Raw genomic sequence first — 23,083 nt, 5'->3', positions numbered from 1 at the left:
TCTCTGTCTGTGTCTGTCTCTCTGTCTGTGTCCGTCTGTCTCTGTCTGTGTCCGTCTCTCTCTGTCTCTCTCTGTCTCTCTCTGTATTTGTTCTTGTTCCATTTCTTCTGACAATCAGGCGAGGGGCAAGGAGGTCTGTCTCCTAGTTGTACTCTGGCTAGAATTTCGAAAAGCTCCGTTTCTCCATCAGATGAGAGTATCTTGGCATGTGTATCCCTATACATATTCAAAATAGTTTTCACAAGTTGATCAGGGATTTCATATGCGGATAGGATCTTCATCATCATCTCGTCACGATGGATGGAGCCAAAGGCTTTTCCACAGCTCGCTTCGTAAGCCACAATAAATCAAGAATGTCAGGATTTTAAGCATTTATTTCAGAGAGTGCAGAAGAAAGTCATTTACACACAGCATCTGCCCAAAACCTGTTACATCATCAGAATGGTTTCACAAAAGGCACTTTTAATAAAACGGAAAACATCCAAATGCATGATAAAACGTCATTAAACAAGTTTATTTGTCCATTAATGATCCAAACAAGTTTTTGTGGGGGTTTCACTCACCTCATACATTTTATAAGAAGACTAGCCGAAAGCACCCGGCGTTGCCCGGGTTCTTTTTGAATGAATTTACTACTATAATTCAGCTTTTACTCACAGCCGTAGAATATTGACTACTATAATTCAGCTCCGTTTTTAATTGCGAAATGGGCCCAGCCCGGCCGAAGGGACCTCGACCAGCCTCACCACCTAGCCTATAACCTTCCCGGGGCCCGGCCCGACATTTTTGGTTCTTTTTGAATGAATTTACGACCATAATTCAGCTTTTACTCGCGGCCGTAGAAGATTGATGACTATAATTCAGCTCAGCTTTTAATTGCTAAATGGGCCTGGCCCGGCCGAAGCGGCCTCGACCGGTCTCGCCACCTAGCCTAAAACCTTCCCAGGGCCCGTCCCTGCATTTTTTGTATTAGAGGTTTCCTCCTATCTTTCACCGTTCAGGAGATTAGCTTGCGCAGACAAACAAACAAAAACTTTCTTTTATAATATAGAGAGATATGTGAATGGATGCAATTTTCGATCAAGTCAGGCAAGAGTGGCACAAAGAAAGTAACTGCACAATCACATCTTGTCCCGCAGGACTTGGCTAGCCCAGGCCTCGTGAGGATAATATCCTCCCTCCAGCTAGTTATCCTGCGCTCGCGAAGCGAAAAGCATTCAGTTACATTCATAAGCACTCAGTTACATACGTGTGCCGTGTGCCGTGTGTGCATTTAAAAAGACAAACAAATTTTCGCAACCGTCGCAACCGTCATTTTCTCGGCAACCGTTGGTCTGATGGACACGAAATTTTCATCATAGGCACGCCTACTCTTTTAGAATATTTTAAATGATAATCATGACGTCATAGGCCATGTGGTACAGGCACCATCTTGGAAAAACCGAAAAATGTTGCACCTCTATCCAAAACCGCCCTATGGAAAAAATTGAAACATGGCTCATTGTAAAGAACTCCATATGGGGAATAAGTGTTGTTAATGATGACGTCATTGGTGCCATAATTATGACGTCATAATTCGACAAGGACAACTCTTGGTCTGATCAGTTTGAAATGTATTTAGCGTGATTTATGCAACAATTATATCAGAGAATATAAATTTATGTCATCGCTCACGTGGTCTGGCAGCCATATTGGATCAAAAAAAAAGAAGTAAAAAAACAGAAGAGTTGGCTCGCAACAAGTTGACTGCGCAGGGTAAGTATTCTATGAATACCATCTAGTTATAAGAAGTGCTGTGCATCTTACCGGGCATGGGAAAAGCACACAGTGAAAAGCGCGGCTTTCCTACGATAAACAACAACAACAACAACAACAAAAAAAACGTAATTGCTTATGGTTTATGACATCACTTTATGTTGCCTACGCTTTGAGCGTCTGACACGCGGTGCCCAGTGGGGGAAAACAGGACGCCTCGATGGGGTCACGAGTAGTTTGGCCTGTGCACGGTCCCAGTTCGACCCGAGTTGAACCGTGCACTCGTACAGGCCACTGTCAATAGGCTGCACGCGCATCAACACCAATGTGCCGTCCCGCCGTACCGCCACCTCATTCGGCAAGGACAGTACCGGCAAACTATTCCTGAAAAAAAAAAAAGAAGAAACCGATGAGATCACATCGTGAAGCCCTAATGTAGACACAATTTAAAACTGACAGCATCAGCTGAGCAGTGGCCAGCTTTAAGACTCCAGGGCTCGGTTGCTAGAAGCCCGGATAAGCTTATCCTGTGGATAAATCACATATCCGGTGCAATAAATTTATCCACTGGATGGCTTCCAACAACCGGGCCCAGCTCTCAAAGTCCAAAAGCATGAAGAGCAAAAGGCCTACAATAGACACTCTTGTTCTGTCGAGTGAGAGTTAAACAACTCACAGGCAAACAAACAAGTGGCAAGCTATCGTGCCAACATTAATCCCAAAACTGTGTTTGAGCAAAATCAGGCTTTGGGGCCAATCCCAAAGATAAAGTCTGCTTGCCTCGATTTAATTTGAACTCAACTGCGATACGAAGTTCAGCATTCATGAAATCTCATGGGACCTGTGAGCATTTTAAAACCTGGAAGAGTTCTAATTACATACATACATAGATACATACATAATACGTTCTAATTACATCCATATTGTTACACACCAGTTTGCAATGCCATAAGATGGTGATCTCAATAACGCGAGCTCAGATGGCCAATCGGGTCGAACAGATTTCATTCTCTTATCCTCCCCAAATAGTTTATTAGAGCTTAAAATGTGCATCTCATCATCAGCAGACACCAAGCACTGGGAATATTTTTGAGACTTGTTAGGAATTACAGATAAAAGGACTAACATCTGAGCTGAGATTTGCTGGAAACCATTTGATACCAACCCTTTGCAAATATTGTTTCGCCGAACGTCAACTTTTGTTTACCGAACACGATCCTGCGCAAACTTGGACTCAACCAAATTTGAACTTTGGATCTTTGACATATGCACACAATAAGTAAACCGTACCTACATACAAAATTGCAACTTGACCCTGGTTACTGGTACGCCGTGGTACGGCTTACTCGTGGAAAATATACCACGGGATCCATAACAATTCACATTTCAGATGGGACAGCCGGTTTTACATTCTTTCTGAAGCACGCAATAATGCAGTCGTCTCCGCCAGCACCACATCAAACTGGCAGATCTAGTCAGAACTAATTCTAACACTACTCAAAATATAGTCAGAAAGCTCACAAGCGAGCCCTGAGATATTATGGCTCCATAAAGCCGGACAATATAAGAGGCAATGATTAGTTCAATTTGGTTGAGTCCAACTAAACAGGACACAATAAGCAAATGTGCGCGGTTTATAGAATATTCATGATTATCAAATGTTCCTGACCAAGAGTCAGTGTTAGTCACAGAGAGTTTAGCCTTCCTTACTCTGCTCATGCATGACATCTGCACTCACTTGGTCCATTGTACAGAGGCCTGCTCATGTGACGGTGTGCATGGCATCTCCACCCGAGCGTTCGCATCCACTTCCTGATCTACTGGCATCAGTTTTATCCAGACACCCTCTGAAGTACAAAAATACATGCTTCCATAACCTCAGACTTTCCATGACACCCACAGACCAAAGTATGAAGGTGCATAGTAAACAAGTTAAATAATGTAATGTGCCCAATAACACATTATTGAAGATCATGAGCACTGGGTATGTGATGATAAAAAAGGAGAAAAATAATATGATGCAAATACCTTTCACTCTGAGCTTAATGTTGCCAAATTTCTGGCCACGGGAAGTCGTCACTTTACAGGTAAATGTGCCATCGTCACTTTGTTGCACGGGGGAGATTTCAAGAGTGCCATTGGGAAAAAAGTTGTATCTACACGCACACGCACAAAGCAATTCGACTAAAGAGCATCCACATGCACCTGGTGATGCTAGCATTTCAGCAAAATGGCCTAATTACCTCCACCATTGAAGGTTGATGGAAGTTATATTTCCAGCCCTGTCTGTTTGTCACTTGTGAAAATCAAAGATTTTTGAAGTGTATTGGTTGGTCTTGTGCGTTATTACTTGGCAAAACACTTTTTTTTTTCTTTTTTTTTTTTGTATACAATATCGAGGCTCGTGAAAGAGCGAACATTAATCACATGAACACACAGAAAGACAAACCGACACATAAAACATATAACATAGGGAGCGGTAGACAAGATGGGGAGAGAGGGGGAAGGACACAAACACAACATTTGAGAGCAGGGACCGAGAGACATGGAGACATCGAGAGATCTGAGAGAGGGCGAGGGCTTTGGGGGGGGGGGCGTGGGAAGGGGGCAGTGGGAGAGGTATAAAACATATGGACACTGCCAGGACTTCCAGGAAAGAAGTTGGAATTTCAAACAAGGTGGATCTGGGGTGAATTAGCGGGGGTAGAAAAGATCAAGGTTTTGGATGGGGGAAGATAAGAGATGGTGGTGAACAGCTGTTTTAAAGACCTGGAGGGAGGAGTGGGATTGAAGGGAGTGAGGGAGTTTGTTCCAGAGGCGGGAGAAAAGAGGAATGAAAGAGTGAAGGTGAGCGGAGAGCCGAGATTTCGGCAGTTTAACCATCAGAGGGTTGCTGGCAGATCTTGTGCGACCTGTAGGAATATTTGGGGGACAGAGCACAGAGAGAGCTGGGGGTGCAAGGCCGGAGAGGAGTCGGTAGAAGACAGAAAGACCACCTACCTGCCTGCGGTGAGTGAGTGAAAGGCCCTCAGAGATAGCTTCATCGCGGGAGATTCCAATAATTCTGAAAGCTTTGGTTTCAACAGCGTGAAGCCGAGCTAGGTGTGAGGCAGGAGCACCGGCCCATAGGGGAGAACAGTATTCCATTGAGCTGCGGATGAAAGCCTTGTATGTGGTGAGGAGCTCAGGTGTGCCGAGGAAGGACTTCGCACGACGGAGGATGCCCAGTCGGCGACTGGCTTTGGAGGCCAGCTTGGAAATGTGGTTTTCCCAAGAAAGATCATGGCAGATAGTGAGACCCAAAATCTTGAGCGACAGAACTTCTTGGAGAGGATTGTTGAGAAAGTAGATGGGAGGGTTGTCCAGTCGATCTTTTCGGAGAGACATAGTAAGAGTGTGAGATTTGTCAGGATTGAAAGACATGTTCCACTTGTTTGACCAGTCTGTGATTTTGTCCAGGTCTTCAGAGAGTGAGGAGGCAGCAGACTGCCGATCTGAGGGAAGAGGAATGGAGCGGCAGAGAGTGGAGTCATCAGCAAAGAGATAGAGAGGATTTTCGAGAGAGTCAGAGAGATCATTGATGAAGACCAGAAAAAGCACGGGGCCCAGAACACTGCCTTGGGGAACTCCAGCCTGAACAGGAAGAGGAGATGAGAGAAACCCATTCAGGGCCACACGTTGTCGACGACTAGAGAGGAAGTCCGCCAGCCATGCGTGGAGATTTCCATGGATACCAAAGGAGGAGAGTTTGGTGAGCAGAGCGGGGTGCCAGACCGTGTCGAAGGCACGTGATATGTCGAGGGAGACAGCTCTAATTTCCTGTTTGGCATTGAGGACCTCCATCCATTGTTGAGACAGCAGAAGCAGCATGTCCAGAGTAGAGTGACCTGGTCTGAAACCAAATTGATGATCAGAGATCAAGCCATTGGAGAAGAGGAAAGATTTCATATCAGAAGCAATGATGGATTCCATGACTTTGCTGATAATTGGGAGAAGGCTGATTGGTCTGTAGTTGCTAGGATCTGTTTTTGCACCTTTTTTGTGCAAAGCGGTGATGTTGGCTGATTTCCAAGCAGATGGCAGTTGACCTTGAGCAAAAGAGAGGGTGAAGAGAACAGAGAGAGGGTGAGATAGAGCAGCAGAGCAGGATTTTAGGACCCGTGGGCTGATGCCGTCGGGTCCAGTTGCAGAATCAGAGTCGAGGGCTGACAGAAACTTTTCCACCTTGTCAGGAGGAAAGGACACGGAGTCCAGGAGCAGCAGGGTACGACTGGGTATGGTGGGTACAGAGAGGGATGGGTTTGAAAATTGAGGTTTCAACTTGAGATTTCAACAGGATCCGCTAACTGAATTAAACCACCAACTATTTTTGAGATCAACATCGGTCACAAGATCAGCATCGGGCAAAGGTCAACAAATTTTTTCAAAGTTTCTAAAATCCTCAATTTTCATCCGATCGACTTGAAATTTGAAGAGGATTTACATATTAGGTCACTGAACTCGATCACCAATCATTTTGTAGGTCAATAGGCCAAAGGTCAACATCATAGGTGCAATTTCTAAAATCCTCAATTTTCATCCAATCGACTTGAAATTTGAACAGGCTTAACATATTAGGTCACTGAATTTAACCACCAATAATTTTTGAGGTCAACATAAGCCAAAAGGTCAACATCTTAAGTGAAGTTACTAAAATCCTCAATTTTCAACCAATTCACTTGAAATTTGAACAGGATTTGCATATCCGGTCACTTAATTCAACCACCAATAATGTTGATGTCGAAAGGTGAAAAGGTTAACAACTTATTTGAGAGATTCTCAAGTATTGTGCCATGCACAACATATTTCTTGTTTGTTTGTCTGTCTGTGAACAAGATATCTCAAAAAGTTGTGGATGGATTTAGACAAAACTTAGTGGAAAAATTGTGTGTGTGACAAGAACAAATTGATTCAATGTTGGTGAAGATGCGAATGCGAATCCAGATAAAATAATTATTTAATTTTCCAGTAATTATTCACCATTGAGAGATTGGGACAAAAAGTATATATAGCACGATATTTCAAAAAGTTGTGGACGACTTATAAACAAATTGGGTGGATGAGTTGGGGTAGGTGACAAGAACAAGCCGATGAGATTTTGGTTCAGGTCCGAATCCAGATCCGGCCTATCAGTGGATACAAAACGTAAACTGTGCAGCCTGCTGGAGGTATGCTCTCTACAGAGTGCAGTTCTAGTTGTCCTAGTTATGATGCATTATCTTTGATTACATCATAACAGTAATCTTTGACCCCAAGTGTTCTTCAGGTTGTGGTTTATTTGCGAGTGCATACCACTTTCTCAGCTCCATGAGAACTTCCTCTTCAAAAGCTATTTACCGCACCAGATCTGTTGTTTAACTGTTTGTTCCCTGTACTATTAATCACATCACAAATTTATTCCTGTGTCTTTTTGTATGTAATGGTCTTGTTGTATAGATTTTGAGTTTGTGCTTGTTTAGGCCTCAGCTAGGTAGTGTGCTCGTGAGTCTCAAGCCGTACATGTTACGCCAACCAGCCGTTTGCATATACCAACAATTGTCTTGTTACGAAGCTTATGGTTTATGTTACGAAGGCAGCAAGACAGCTTCCATTCTAAAATGTCCCCAAACAGTTTTTAAACTTTAAATTGCAGGGTGCAACCAAAAAGGCCTCACTTATCAGTAATTTGTGGTATTAATATATGGCCATGCTGTGTTGGTTCATATCTCATGTGCTCTGACCTTCTGTCCACCACCGGATATCCATCCTTCGTCCAATCGACGGTGGCGCTGGCGCCTGATGAAGACCAGCAAAGCAGTTGAACGGGCTGGCCTGGCCTGGCATGTATCACCGTCCCATTCTGTTTTATTATGCGCATGCTGTTAGGACAAAGTTGAACAAGCTTCCTGCACAATGTCGAATAGATTTTTACAACACCAATGTGTTACCTCCCCAAACTCCGGTTACGGTGCCCCTCGGAGTCACGAGAGGGAACGTGGCAGAAAGATCTGTTATTTTGAGTGTTCTAAGCCATGGTAAAACCACACAATGCAATTCTGTAGAACAAAGGAAGTAATTGTGTTAGGAAAACTCACATACGCAGTCATAACACTCTTAACGAAGGTACCATGAAAAATATCACTTTCATCTCATGAACAATACACATGATGGTACCATCATTCCCCAAAACTCTCAAATCAATAAACTCACAATACAATACGCCAAACGTGAGTGGAATGTAACAATTCCGAAGTCTGTGCACGAATCCCCACGCTGGGCGAAGGTCGAAATTGTGCGGAATGGCAAGACCAACAGGCAGGTATCGGTCGGCGGCTGAAAACAAGGAGTTACGAGGTGAGAGGTCGGGAAGATGGCAGCACGGGGTAACGCTCCCCCAAAACGTGAGCGCAATCCACACACCCCACGTCCACCAACGATTCAGCCGATAAGGAAAACCAATGGTGATCGACACGATGATGTCGATATGGGAATCCCAACAACAAAACAAGATGCACCAGGCGGACAGCCTCCTCGAGGAAAAATGGTGGATCGGCCTGTAATGGAGGCACTTGCTTTTCTGCCAACAATAGTTCACGCTTAAACCTGAGAAAACCTGAGACGCAGGTTTAATTGAAATTGCAGAATGGGACGATGTCTCGGACAATCCCTTTCATGGGAAGCCTCAATTCTCTCGCAATCAATATCGAGGAAGTCAGCTCGCAGCCTTGATGCGACCGACGGTGGTCTCCTTCCCCAGCCGACTTTCTCCATCTTCTTCCTCCTCCTCCTCCTCCTCTTCCGGTTCCTTTGCCAAGTTTTTCTTTTCCCTCCACAAATATTTCTTTTTACCTTTTACTAAAGTCATCTCCACAAATCTCCATTACACACAGAAATCTTAACAACAATATTACCTGAAACTAAAAATCCTAAAAGTATATAACAACAAGGGCAGATGTGACGAATCCGTAACAACACCAAAAACAAAAACAAATCCTTCCTATATCATACATACGAAATACGCCAAGCTATATTTCCATGCAATTTTGTGACCCCAAGGCCAAATATTTGCTCATTACCCCGTGCGTACAAAGCGAAAAGTGGGGTTAAGCAAATTATTTACTTTGTCTGTCTACAGATGTCAGTCTATGATTTGAGGAACTACTTAATTTCAATTGAATGTTATATTTTCAACACTATAGAACACAAATCAAAACATGAACCTGCAGTTTAGCAGTACTATGGCTCTGAATTTGGCAACTTGTACGGAATGTTGTCCTGAGCGAGCATGCGCAGAAAGGAATAAGGTAATTTATTTTGTCTGTCCGCCTGTCTGGCAGTCAAAATTGAAAATCATTCCAAACAGGAAGCGCACTGTTTTTAGAGACATCATAAAGGACACAAACAACAGGCACGAATAACTAATTTAATGTGTCAAATAAGGTGCTGTAATAGAAGATGCATTATTGGTGGTAATCTTCCAAAAAAAGGTTTATTTTGTTTTTGTCTACAACCTTGAAAACCTTTCTTTTATTTCAATTGAATTATATAGTTGAACACTGTAGAACATAAATCAGCGTTTTAGTGTTTTTAAAATCCTTCAATTTAGCAGTACTTGGACAAACTAATACGTCATTTTATGCCATCTTACCCAATCAAATGTGCCGCTCACGCTCTCAGCGTTGGGGAATATTGAGAACAAATTGCTCGTCGGTAGGGTCACCATATGTCTGGTTTTGTTGGGCATGTGTTATGGAAGTACAGCTCATACATATGCTAATGAGGGAATGATGACGCGTTCCTGTGACGTATGTATAATAAAGTAGTTCCATCATGGCTGCTCACTGAACGGGTGTGTCTCCATCATTCCTGGGCTTTCGGGTACTGTTACATGGTGGCAGCGGTGTTACTCGGCGATTGTTAAATCAGTCGAATTGTAGTTAGGTCTGCAGTTATCGTATTGGAGATCATTCTGGGCCATGGCGAAGTTTAATCCACCGGAACACTTCGACTTTTCAAAGCCTACTGGATGGCCCTGCTGGAAACGGCGGTTTGATCGATACTCCCAAGCAACGAAGCTGACCAGAGAAACGGGGGAGGTTACGAGTACCCTTATTTATGCGATGGGTCCGGAGGCAGAAGATGTCGTGAGCACCTTTACCTATACTCCTGCTGTTGATGGTGACCATCCTGGTGAAAACGAGAATGACTTACAGACCGAATGAGAATGACAGTGTTGAGGAAATTTGATGCCTATTAGTATTTCATTCCCAAACGTAACGTGATTCATGAAAGGGCTGTTTTCCGGTCAATGAAACAGCAAGCGGATGAGTCTGTGGAAAGATTTGTGCGGTGCCTTTACGCTGGTGCTGAGTACTGTGGTTTCCATGACAAAAATGAGGAAATCCGGGATCAACTAGTGTTAGGACTGGCTGACAAGAAACTCGCCTTGGAGTCTCCACAAATTTCTGGGTTTGGAGGTTGTTCGAGGTCAAACCGAGTTGTTAGGGTTAGGGTTAGGGTTAGCAACTGAAGCTAAGTTAGCTGTGAATCAGCAAATTCACAACTGAAGGCAGATCTCAATCTGGAAATGGCAATTCAGATGGCAAGAGAACGAGAACTCATTATAGATCAGATGGGTCTTGAAGAGGAGCACTCAACCGCTGTGGAAGAAGTGAGCAGCCATGATGGAACTACTTTATTATACATACGTCACAGGAACGCATCATCATTCCCTCATTAGCATATGTATGAGCTGTACTTCCATAACAGCATGTCCTCCTTTTCGGTCCTCCAATCTGTTGTTTTTTTCCAGTTTTTTTCATATCTAAAAATGTCTGTGTTCTTCCCATTCTTTTGCTTTTGCATTTTCAAAGGGATACCTTTTAAGATTTGGGATACTTTTTTTTTTTTTTTACCATATTTAAATGTTTAAACCATTTTTGTACATTTTCTTATGATGATAAAATGCGGATATGTAACGTTTGGACCAGGACAGTTTGATACAAATCTGTACTACTCTGTCATGGCATAATGGACGTGTTCAAACATCGACACTCACGCGTCCACTTCCTGTCTAACATCGCAGGGAGATAGAGTCCAGTGACATGCTCAGTCTACAATTCAGTATATTTTCTGAGTTTGTACCGTGCACACTTGTTTGATTTTCTTGAAGAGCTTATTTGTCATTTCGTTTTACTACACAACACACAATGCCAAAACGAAAGTGTAAATTCACTGCAGAACTAAAGACAAAATTCCGTGTTTTCCAAGTGGTCGGGAAGAATGGGAAGCCGAGTGCTTGGTATGTAGAGCTGCAATGGATGTGTCTGTGGAAAATGAAGGTGCTATTGATTTACAAACTCATGTGGACTCGGACAAGCACAATATTTCCAGTAACAATTCAGTATTTCAACTGGAAGAACAGCGGTTTGCAGTCAAAATTCATCGAGATCCAGAACACAACTAATGGGACGAGCAATACGATTGCTCAATCCATAATATAAAGGAAACTCTTGAAAAGAGTATTCTCTTTTTCTTTTTTTGAGTGTCCCTCTTTTTCGAAAGTTCAAATATGGTAACCTTAACGTAAGAAATACAGATCGTGCTTGGACATGCAAAGCAAGAGCTTAAACGATCCTTCCCATGTCGTTTTCCTGAAGACTGCATGAGGTAAAGTGTTCGATAAACTCTTTAGTTTCCAATGGGTATGCACTATCTATCTATAATTCCAGTAATCTCTGTGTGTATGTTTGTATGTTTGTATGTTTGTATGTTTGTATGTTTGTCTGTGACCGCTGTTTCTCGACAACCACGGGTCCGATATACTTGAAACTTGCCAGGTATATTGCTGGGGACCTGAGGATGTGCCTTTTCAAGGTTTCATATTAATCGGACAAGTAGTTACCGAGCTATGGCGATTTCTTTACCAAACTCCGCAAGCCGTTCGCTTTGGACCAAACCATTTCATGTAAATAGAGGGGGGGGATTGTCACCGTACTCGCAAGCCGTTCGCTTTGGACCAAACCATTTCATGTAAATAGAGGGGGGGGGATTGTCACCGTACTCGCAAGCCGTTCGCTTTGGACCAAACCATTTCATGTAAATAGAGGGGGGGGATTGTCACCGTACTCGCAAGCCGTTCGCTTTGGACCAAACCATTTCATGTAAATAGAGGGGGGGGATATAATTTTAGATAGATATATAGTACGGGCATGCCCTAGTATCCAATAATTCCAATAGGTATCCAATAGGTAGTCAAGGGGTCCCAGTATGCACCTGGCATAGGATCAGTGAGGACTTCATTAGCAGCTTCTCAACATATTTGCCATCACTTGTCCAACTTGAAAATGCATTTGCTCACACCTTCAACAACAATTGGAGTTGATAAAGAAAAACTGGAATAAGCCAGTGTGAACGACACAGCCCAGGGTACATGATACGTCATCCATCATGTTACTCGTGACGTCATCAAATTTGCCAGATCATTTAGCCCAGCACTTTCTCCATCGCGTCACGTTTTCATTAAGACGAGCTGCACATTTGTTGCATCAGCACAGCACGGGCCAAGTACAGTTTTGGCAAAGGAAGGAAATTGTACAATCAACTGAACAAACCTGTAGTCGTAGTTCATGTTGCTGCTGTTTTGATTGACACGTTCTTCCACGTAGTCGGTTCTGGAGATGTGATCTGAACCTCTCCCATAATGCCCACCGCCGGTGACGCAGGCCGTTAGGCACTCCTCTTCGGTCTCAAAGCGGTTGTCATTGCCTCCGCATCCGCCGTACCAGAAGCGGTTGCAGTGTTTCGACGCAGGAATGGAATACCATTTGACGGTCCAGTCTTCGCAGGAACCCACGGAGTGAGGCAGGTTGCAGGCTGTGAACATCACAAGACACACAGAATGATGGGATGTTCGCCTGCTGAGGGGAACTGCATGGCGTTACAGGTGAACTCGCGTACGTCATTTCAAACGTTTGTGCTGCTCATTTGACTCCAGGCCCAGTGTTTTCATGTTTTTTTTTAAACACGGGCTAAGTCTCGTAATAAAGTTGATGGACACACTAATGACACACACACACAGATGCACATACTGAAGAGACAAACAATTAACGCAACCACTGAGCTTGTGCGAAGCACCGTCACACAAAAGTTATTTTGTAAAAATTTCGAAAATATAAATTCCATCTTGGCATTATGGGGTATTTTGTGTCGATCAGTGACAAAAAAAAAAAAATCTCAATACAACCCATTTTAAATTTAGGATGCAACACAACAAAATGTGAAAAAGTCAAGGGGTGTGAATACTTTCTGAAGGCACTGTATGTACCTTAAGTCTACAAAATGTACCAAATAGCTTTTGAGTGTCAAATAAACGCATGTGCGCAAACTTATCAACAAGCATCCCCATCCCAACAATCCACCCACCCACCACCTCCAATTTCCATAAACTTATCAATAAGCACCTCCATCCTCCCAATCCACCCACCCACCCACCACCTCCAATTTCCATAAACTTATTAATAAGCACCTCCGTCTCCCCAATTCACCCACCCACCACCTCCAATTTCCATAAACTTATTAATAAGCACCTCCGTCTCCCCAATTCACCCATCCACCACCTCCAATTTCCATAAACTTATATCAATAAGCACCTCCATCCTCCCAATCCACCCACCACCTCCAATTTCCATAAACTTATTAATAAGCACCTCCGTCCCCCCAATCCACCCACCCACCACCTCCAATTTCCATAAACTTATTAATAAGCACCCTCCGTCCCCCCAATCCACCCACCCACCACCTCCAATTTCCATAAACTTACCAATAAGCACCTCCGTCCCCCCCAATCCACCCACCCACCACCTCAAATTTCCATAAACGTATTAATAAGCACCTCCATCTCCCCAATTCACCCACCCACCACCTCCAATTTCCACAAAATTATCAACAAGCACCCCCGTCTCCGCAATTACTACCTTTAATTTCCATAAACTTATTAATAAGGACCTCTGTCCCCCCAATTCACCCACCCACCACCTCCAATTTACACAAAATGATCAATGAGCACCTCCATCCCCCCAATCCACCCGCTTACTACCTTAAATTTCCATAAACTTATCAATAAGCACCTCCGTCCCCCAATCCACCCACCGACTACCTCCAATTTCCATAAACTTATCGATAAGCACCTCCGTCCCCCAATCCACCCACTGACTACCTTCAATTTCCATAAACCATATAAATAAGCACCTCCGTCCCCCAATCCACCCACTGACTACCTTCAATTTCCATAAACCATATAAATAAGCACCTACGTCCCCCAATCCACCCACCGACTATATCCAATTTCCATAAACTTATCGATAAGCACCTCCGTCCCCCAATCCACCCACTGACTACCTTCAATTTCCATAAACCATATAAATAAGCACCTCCGTCCCCCAATCCACCCACCGACTACCTTCAATTTCCATAAACTTATCGATAAGCACCTCCGTCCCCCAATCCACCCACTGACTACCTTCAATTTCCATAAACCATATAAATAAGCACCTCCGTCCCCCAATCCACCCACCGACTACATCCAATTTCCATAAACTTATCGATAAGCACCTCCGTCCCCCAATCCACCCACCGATTACCTTCAATTTTCATAAACTTATCAATAAGCACCTCTGTCCCCTAATCCTCCCACATACTACCTTCAATTTTCATAAACTTATCAACAAGCATCCCCATCCCAACAATCCACCCACCCACCACCTCCAATTTCCATAAACTTATCAATAAGCACCTCCATCCTCCCAATCCACCCACCCACCCACCCACCCACCACCTCCAATTTCCATAAACTTATTAATAAGCACCTCCATCTCCCCAATTCACCCATCCACCACCTCCAATTTCCATAAACTTATATCAATAAGCACCTCCATCCTCCCAATCCACCCACCACCTCCAATTTCCATAAACTTATTAATAAGCACCTCCGTCCCCCCAATCCACCCACCCACCACCTCCAATTTCCATAAACTTATTAATAAGCACCCTCCGTCCCCCCAATCCACCCACCCACCACCTCCAATTTCCATAAACTTATCAATAAGCACCTCCGTCCCCCCAATCCACCCACCCACCACCTCAAATTTCCATAAACTTATCAATAAGCACCTCCATCCTCCTAATCCACCCACCCACCCAAATTTCCATAAACGTATTAATAAGCACCTCCATCTCCCCAATTCACCCACCCACCACCTCCAATTTCCACAAAATTATCAACAAGCACCCCCGTCTCCGCAATTACTACCTTTAATTTCCATAAACTTATTAATAAGCACCTCTGTCCCCCCAATTCACCCACCCACCACCTCCAATTTACACAAAATGATCAATGAGCACCTCCATCCCCCTAATCCACCCACTTACTACCTTAAATTTCCATAAACTTATCAATAAGCACCTCCGTCCCCCAATCCACCCACCGACTACCTCCAATTTCCATAAACTTATCGATAAGCACCTCCGTCCCCCAATCCACCCACTGACTACCTTCAATTTCCATAAACCATATAAATAAGCACCTCCATCCCCCAATCCACCCACTGACTACCTTCAATTTCCATAAACCATATAAATAAGCACCTACGTCCCCCAATCCACCCACCGACTATATCCAATTTCCATAAACTTATCGATAAGCACCTCCGTCCCCCAATCCACCCACTGACTACCTTCAATTTCCATAAACCATATAAATAAGCACCTCCGTCCCCCAATCCACCCACCGACTACCTTCAATTTCCATAAACTTATCGATAAGCACCTCCGTCCCCCAATCCACCCACTGACTACCTTCAATTTCCATAAACCATATAAATAAGCACCGCCGTCCCCCAATCCACCCACCGACTACATCCAATTTCCATAAACTTATCGATAAGCACCTCCGTCCCCCAATCCACCCACCGATTACCTTCAATTTTCATAAACTTATCAATAAGCACCTCTGTCCCCTAATCCACCCACATACTACCTTCAATTTTCATAAACTTATCAATAAGCACCTCTGTCCCCTAATCCACCCACATACTACCTTCAATTTTCATAAACTTATCAATAAGCACCTCCGTCCCCCAATCCACCCACCGACTACCTTCAATTTCCATAAACTTATCGATAAGCACCTCCGTCCCCCAATCCACCCACTGACTACCTTCAATTTCCATAAACCATATAAATAAGCACCTCCGTCCCCCAATCCACCCACCGACTACCTTCAATTTCCATAAACTTATCGATAAGCACCTCCGTCCCCCAATCCACCCACCGATTACCTTCAATTTTCATAAACTTATCAATAAGCACCTCTGTCCCCTAATCCACCCACATACTACCTTCAATTTTCATAAACTTATCAATAAGCACCTCCGTCCCCCAATCCACCCACTGACTACCTTCAATTTCCATAAACCATATAAATAAGCACCTCCGTCCCCCAATCCACCCACCGACTACATCCAATTTCCATAAACTTATCGATAAGCACCTCCGTCCCCCAATCCACCCACCGATTACCTTCAATTTTCATAAACTTATCAATAAGCACCTCTGTCCCCTAATCCACCCACATACTACCTTCAATTTTCATAAACTTATCAATAAGCACCTCCGTCCCCCCAATCCATCCATCCACCCACCCACCCACCACCTCCAATTTCCACACTATATAGATCGGTTGTCATATAAAATCGGTGAAAATTCAGAAATAAACGTGAATGGAAACCCACAGGAGTAATTGCCACATACAAGTCAAATGTGGATGGTGGTAGTGGTTGGGGTGTGGGGGGCAAGGTGTCGGGAGGGGTGGAGTGGGTAAGCTTAGTGGAAAAATAATTAGATGGTCTCAAAGATCAATTAATCCATCAAAGCGATTAACTTCCTATTGAAACGAATGGCAATGGTTTTGAGTCCACACATCCTCATCTGGGCAAGTTATCATCACAAATTCGTTTGATAACGTCGTATTGGCTTCTCTCTTTGCGAGTCAAAAATCACCACGAATTGTACATGTCGATGTCACCTGCCTGTACCAGAAGGAAACATCAGTTCAACCACCAGTCCCGCTCCATGCGACTCTCACCAAAGGGTTTGCCATTGCCCGCTTGATAGCGACAACCCTGGAAGGACGGACCACCGGCAGCAGTCACACCATCAGGGCAGCAACCGAATCTGGAGCAACAACGAACAAACACATTCAATTCCAGATCAACACTTATGAGGGATCAGGGGACACCAATTAAAAATTGTTTTACAGTTACAATAAATATGCTATGATGGCTGCTTGGGCCTTCGCGTTTTGACCCCCGACAGGGTCAACTCTAACCAAAACTGCCGTTCTGATGTAATAGTAACATCGGGTGTTAATGACGCTCCATTTATTTTTATAGAAGGGTTATTGCTTCAGCAGAGCTGCTTACAATTATGTTAACTAAAACATCCCATAGGAGAACAATCTATATTGAAAAATAATTAGGCCTATGGGGTGGTAGCATGGTCACAAAGACCCGGCCAACAAAATAGGTGAAGTGTGAGGCATGCAAGTTAAGTAAGCATGTGTGAAACAACTCGATGAAGTACGATCCAGAACTGCCATCGTTCCACCCTGAGAGTACTGATGGACTATTGCGGAAATTTGAGAATGCAGGAATACAAGGAAAGTTTTCAATTGGTTTGCAGTACACATGAAGTTTCATGCAGGTGCTAAAGGCAAGGTGTGCTGTGTTCGGTAAACGGTTGTGATGGCATGCAATGTGGTGAGACACCTCGTTTCAGAGCATCGACGTGGTTTATTTCCGGTTTCGTTTTCAGGTTCTGTGAAAAACAATCCAAGAGTACAGTCAGATCATTCACCATGTGAAAATATTGCCAACAAGGGGCCAAACCACAAGAGGAAAGCAAAGCCCCGTGAATCACATGATCAAATGACAATACCCCCGCTAATGGAGCTTGTATCGATTGGCACAAATCAGATTCGTTTCTCCTAAACACGCCAACATGCTCTGCGGACCTGATAGTCTCATTTTCATCAAATAACTAACGAGTTGATTACCTTGTGGTTTGTCGATAAACAGACTCTCATAGCCGATGTGATTAACACCAGTTCGACTATTAGTAAGGGAAACATATGAAAATCAGTTAACTAAATTGTTACCAAAAAATTTCTTCACCAATATGTTTGTAAAGGTGTGTAATAACAAGTGTTAAAATGTTGAAGGTCAACTCCCGTGGGAAACCCAGAAAAAAAGCTGTTGAATTCGGGTACCGAAAAATTATTTTCGAGAATTTTTATTTTTTTAAATCGGCCCTTAAGTAACTTATGAGGGGTCAAATAAGGGTTTTTCATGATTCTGAGTTGATTGTTAACATTTATATTTCACCACAGACACTCCTTTGTGGAAAAATAATTTCTAAATATATCTCATTTTCTACTTTGCAGGACATGGAGTCTAGCAATATGGATGAAGACGTTACTCCACCTGTGCTCAATTGCTTCATCTGTGCACGCTCGGAAACACCAGCTGAAAGGCTCATACAGGCAACTCCAAAGGGATACTCAACTTTATTGAAACAAGCAGAAACTGTCGAAAATGTTACTGTTGTGGAACGTATGAAGGAGGCTCAAAAGGAAGGAAAACTGAGGTACCACCAGAAGTGTAAAAATGATCTGTACAACAACTTTGTTGCAACCACCAAGAAGTCAGCTCAAGCATCAAAGGCAGAGAAAGAGTCATCAAAGTTGAAGAGAAGACGCACTACTTGTGAGTTCAGTTCATCAACTGGCTGCAGTTCTAGAAGATCACAGTCAGTTGACCTCCTGTATAAGGATGTATGCATTCTTTGCAACCAACCAGCCCAGCTCTACAAAAATAATCCAGCACAAGCTAGAAAGAAATACAGAGTGCCAGATAATTTGACTGCAGATACACTGAAGGCAAGCTTGCTGAAGACAGCATGGATTCGCGGGGATGACTGGGGCACTGAAGTCACTGGACGCCTGGAAGGGATCAACGACTTGGTAGCAGAAGAAACACTGTACCATTTGCGATGCAAACTTATGTTTGCGAGAGGTGACAGTTTGTCCAAGACTGATGAGGAAGGAAAAAGGAAGAGAGGACATAGGAGTATTGATGAGGAGCGAGAGGCAGTTTTAATTGAATTCTGCGAATGGTTAGACTCAGAATTAGAGCATGGGGTAATGAACATGGACCAAGTCCATGAAAAGCTGCAGGAGTTTGATCAGTCACCAGAGAAGAGCCTTTCTTATTCAAAGCATTGGCTAAAGATAAAACTTCTAGAGAAATACGAAGACACCTTGTATTTCACAACACAGGAAAGAAGGGCAGATGTACTCTGTCTCAAAGATGGCACCGACAATATTCTGCGAGCGCATCATGCTAATCTTGACCATGGAGATGAGAAGACTCAGATCATAAAGACGGCACTCAAGTTCATATCCAATGATATTGCCTTGATTGATTTAGGTCCAAAGTCATACCCCACCACACACAGTATGACTGACATCGATAGTCAGCTGACACTTGTTCCTGCAAGCCTTCAGATGTTCTTGAGACCGATTGTCAAGACAGACGAAAGAGTTGCCGTTTGGGGGCAGAATTTTATTAAGGCCTGTCGACCTCGGTCTGGAGTATTGCCACACCAAATGGGGCTTGCCATACAACTTGATCATAGATTTGGGTCAAAATGGATGCTCAACAAGTTCCACCGGCTGGGATACACTGAGTCTTACACGGAGACACAAAACTACAAATACTGCTTCCTTAATAGTAGGAGTGGAGATGATGTTCCAGATACTTCTGGCACTCTTGACACCATTGTGGAGGAAACCGATGAACAGATCAATGATGAGGTTGCGGTTGATGCTGCGCTTGAGGGCAAATCTACCCGTCATTCCAAGGTTGGGTGGTTTTCACCTGCTGAAGTCTTATCTTGGATCAATGGGTAACATCATGGAAGATTCTGGACTACTAGATGTGATCCGGTTGATCTATCCTGGAAGTACGACAGCCAACCACATCATGGATGTAGGATGTTTTGACAAGGCAATCCGTGTTCACCTCCTCATCGATGCAGCCATCTATCAACACATCATGAAACTTGCCTTCACTGAGGAGGAGCGTGGTGACATGAAGACCTTCATGGAGAAGGTGGCTGATGGGAAGATGGGAGCCAGACACTCAGACCCAGTAGTGCCAGTGTTTGAGCAAAGGTTTGAAGAAACCTTCAAACGACTCGCAAAAGGAGGAAGAACACCTGCACTCTGGGTGGAGTACCACCACATGGTAGATGTGATCAAGGTCTTTATCAGAACCGAGCGACTTGCAGACCACAATGGGCATCTGTCCTGCATTGTTACCAAGATGCTTCACATCTTTGCCGCTGCAGGCCATCATCAGTATGCCAGGTACAACATACAGCAGACCACAATGGGCATCTGTCCTGCATTGTTACCAAGATGCTTCACATCTTTGCCGCTGCAGGCCATCATCAGTATGCCCGGTACAACATGTTCTCAAGGAAGGCAGCGGCAGGAGTGATCAAACCAGAGACTCTACCTCCAACAGAGTGTGCAGCTGCACAACATTCACTCCGTGCCTACCTGCAGACCCGGGACTGGATCCTTCTACAGAGCATGTCTCTGAACCCCAGTGACTATGGATGGACAATAGGTGTGCATGGGTATGAGCCAGTTCCAACACTGGACCCCACGGCTCCTGAGGAGCTATTGCAGTTCACGAGCTCTAATTGTCATGGAGATTGCAGCAACCGGCGATGCAGCTGCAAGAAGAATGGGGTCACGTGCATCTCGGCCTGTGGAGTCTGTAATGGCATTACATGCAGAAACTGCAGTCATGATGTTGTTGAGTCTGAAGAAGACAGACAATGACTGTTGAAACTTCTGACATTGTGAATGAGAAATAACTCTTGAGTATTATATATGTATGTGAAATAAAAGCTACTTTGTGTGTAAATGTAAAAGTGAAAATATAAATGTTAACAATCAACTCAGAATCATGAAAAACCCTTATTTGACCCCTCATAAGTTACTTAAGGGCCGATTTAAAAAAATAAAAATTCTCGAAAATAATTTTTCGGTACCCGAATTCAACAGCTTTTTTTCTGGGTTTCCCACGGGAGTTGAACTTCAACATTTTAACACATGTTATTACACACCTTTACAAACATATTGGTGAAGAAATTTTTTGGTAACAATTTAGTTAACAGATTTGTGAAATATCTCATAAAATGCCCTTACTATATACCAAAGTGTCGGGAGGCTGTCACCTGATCAAAGGGCATGTTGGAGGCTAATACGAGTATATATATATATATATACACACACACACACACACACACACACACACACACACACACACACACACACACACACACACACACACACACACACACGGTGCTGGGCCGATATGGGTATCGGTAATCAGTGCAGCCCGATATCAGCAATTGCTCGGTAATCAGCATTGGCCGATTGGAGTCAGTGTGAGTGAGTGTCGATTACCGATTACAGTCCTGTACTGCATACAACCCAAAAACCTTGTTTCGGGAGAATTTAAATAAACGTATTTTTAAAAACGTTGAATTACAGACATTTCAAGGAGATGATTCAAGGAGAAGTCCTAGCAGTGTCCATGTGTTTTATACCTCTCCTCCCACCTTCCCGTGCCTCCCCCCCCCCCCCCCAAAAGCCCTCTCCCTCCCACAGATCTCCCGATGTCCCTGCTCTCAAATGTTGTGATTGTGTGCTTCCCTCTCTCTCCCCATCTTGTCTACCGCTCCCCTTATTTTATGTTTTATGTGTCCGTTTGTTTTTTTGTGTTCAATGTTAGCTCTTACACGAGACTCGATATACAAAAAAAAACCCCAAAAAAACCCGCTCTTGCATTTACAACGTCCTTCGGTCTACAAGGTTTCTGTTCACCAAGTTTTGCTCCTTCATTCATTCACATTGTTCATTTGTCCACAGTTCTTGCTGGTCTTTTCTTTCATCTTTCATTTTTGAGTAAGTGAAATTATTGCAGATCTTTGCCGATAAACCATAATAACTTTTCCACAAAAATATAAATCATTATTTCTGTACGAGTCCAAATCTCATCAGAGACGGAAACAAAGCAAAGTCGAGCTTGGGTTGGGTATGGATGGAAAGCCTCCATGGAAACCCAGGGTGATGATATAATGTTAATTTTAAAAAATTCACATGGATAATTGGATCCAGATCGACACCAAAATCTAACGAATATGTCCCTGTCGCACACCCAACCTGTCCACCAAGTTTCATCTGAATATGTCCACAACGTTTTGAGATATTCTGTTATGTATAGTTTTTGGCCGGATCTCTCAATGGTGAAGAATCACTTATTGAATCATAGGATTCGGATCTTCACCAAAAATCTAATCAATTCGGCCTTGTCGCACACCTAATCTGTCCACAAAGTTTCGTCCAAATCCATCCATAACTTGAGATAACATGTTCACAAGCGGACAAACAAACATAGGTGAAAACGTAACCTCCGTCCACCAACTGAGAATTGTCGAGCAGCAATTGGCAAGTGTAAGCAAACCGTTCACAGTAGACGAGATATATATTGACCTTGTGGTAAAGGACAGGGCCGCATGTTACAGGTGTCTGTGTCCTTGGGCCTGGTGTATGCATCACACAGCGATTCATCTTCCATCACACTCTGCTGGTTGAGGCATAATATCTGCTGCTTGCGAAGACCTCCCCCACACATAGCAGAGCACTGAAAATAAGGGAATAAGAGGGGAAAAACAGTCTCTAGTGATCATACAGTTGGGATAAAACCTCGACAAAACCGAACATGAGCATACTGGTTTTATCATAAAATTGAGTCTCAAGACGTGAATATGAGGTGTCAGCGAATTGGTGTCTTTATCATTTAAACAAATGTAGAGAGTAAATGAACAAGAGAAAAATGACCACAGTGTGGTCACCAGCTGCGACGTGTAGAATCATGAGGATATCCGTTGCAATATGTTCTTACCTCATACCAACGCACGTCCGAGTGTGTGCGCATGCGCTATTCAAAAAGGCACCCCAACAACAAGAACAACAACGCGGTCCTCTCATAAAGCTGCTCATCGCAGATAAAAACAATCTCAACAGCACTGACAGTTAAAATGGTGACCTAATATATGCTAACTCAAACAAGGGTACCCAAGCATCTCTGTAGATGCGTGTCTAGAGCCGCTATTT

The 23,083-nt window shown here is 43.6% G+C and overlaps 1 protein-coding gene across 9 annotated transcripts in view; it reads right to left on the bottom strand.

The window, feature by feature from the left end:
* Nucleotides 1-356: 356 nt before the first annotated feature.
* The window catches only part of LOC137434922 (papilin-like), a 114,183-nt gene continuing 91,456 nt past the window's right edge, over nucleotides 357-23,083 (bottom strand). For all 9 annotated transcript variants that reach the window (XM_078784924.1, XM_078784929.1, XM_078784927.1 and 6 more), the window contains 8 exons: nucleotides 22,460-22,610; nucleotides 17,598-17,646; nucleotides 16,916-17,004; nucleotides 12,387-12,648; nucleotides 7,515-7,652; nucleotides 3,784-3,911; nucleotides 3,494-3,602; nucleotides 357-2,139 (listed from right to left, as the gene is read on the bottom strand). In XM_078784924.1, coding sequence (XP_078641050.1) covers nucleotides 1,899-2,139; nucleotides 3,494-3,602; nucleotides 3,784-3,911; nucleotides 7,515-7,652; nucleotides 12,387-12,648; nucleotides 16,916-17,004; nucleotides 17,598-17,646; nucleotides 22,460-22,610 — 1,167 coding nt within the window. In that variant the 3' untranslated portion in view covers nucleotides 357-1,898. The remainder of the gene's footprint in view (nucleotides 2,140-3,493; nucleotides 3,603-3,783; nucleotides 3,912-7,514; nucleotides 7,653-12,386; nucleotides 12,649-16,915; nucleotides 17,005-17,597; nucleotides 17,647-22,459; nucleotides 22,611-23,083) is intronic.

Source organism: Myxine glutinosa, chromosome 9 (genome assembly GCF_964187855.1).
Source record: "Myxine glutinosa chromosome 9, kmMyxGlut1.1, whole genome shotgun sequence".
Lineage (NCBI taxonomy): Eukaryota > Metazoa > Chordata > Myxini > Myxiniformes > Myxinidae > Myxine > Myxine glutinosa.
This window is presented reverse-complemented; position numbering and strand designations above follow the sequence as displayed.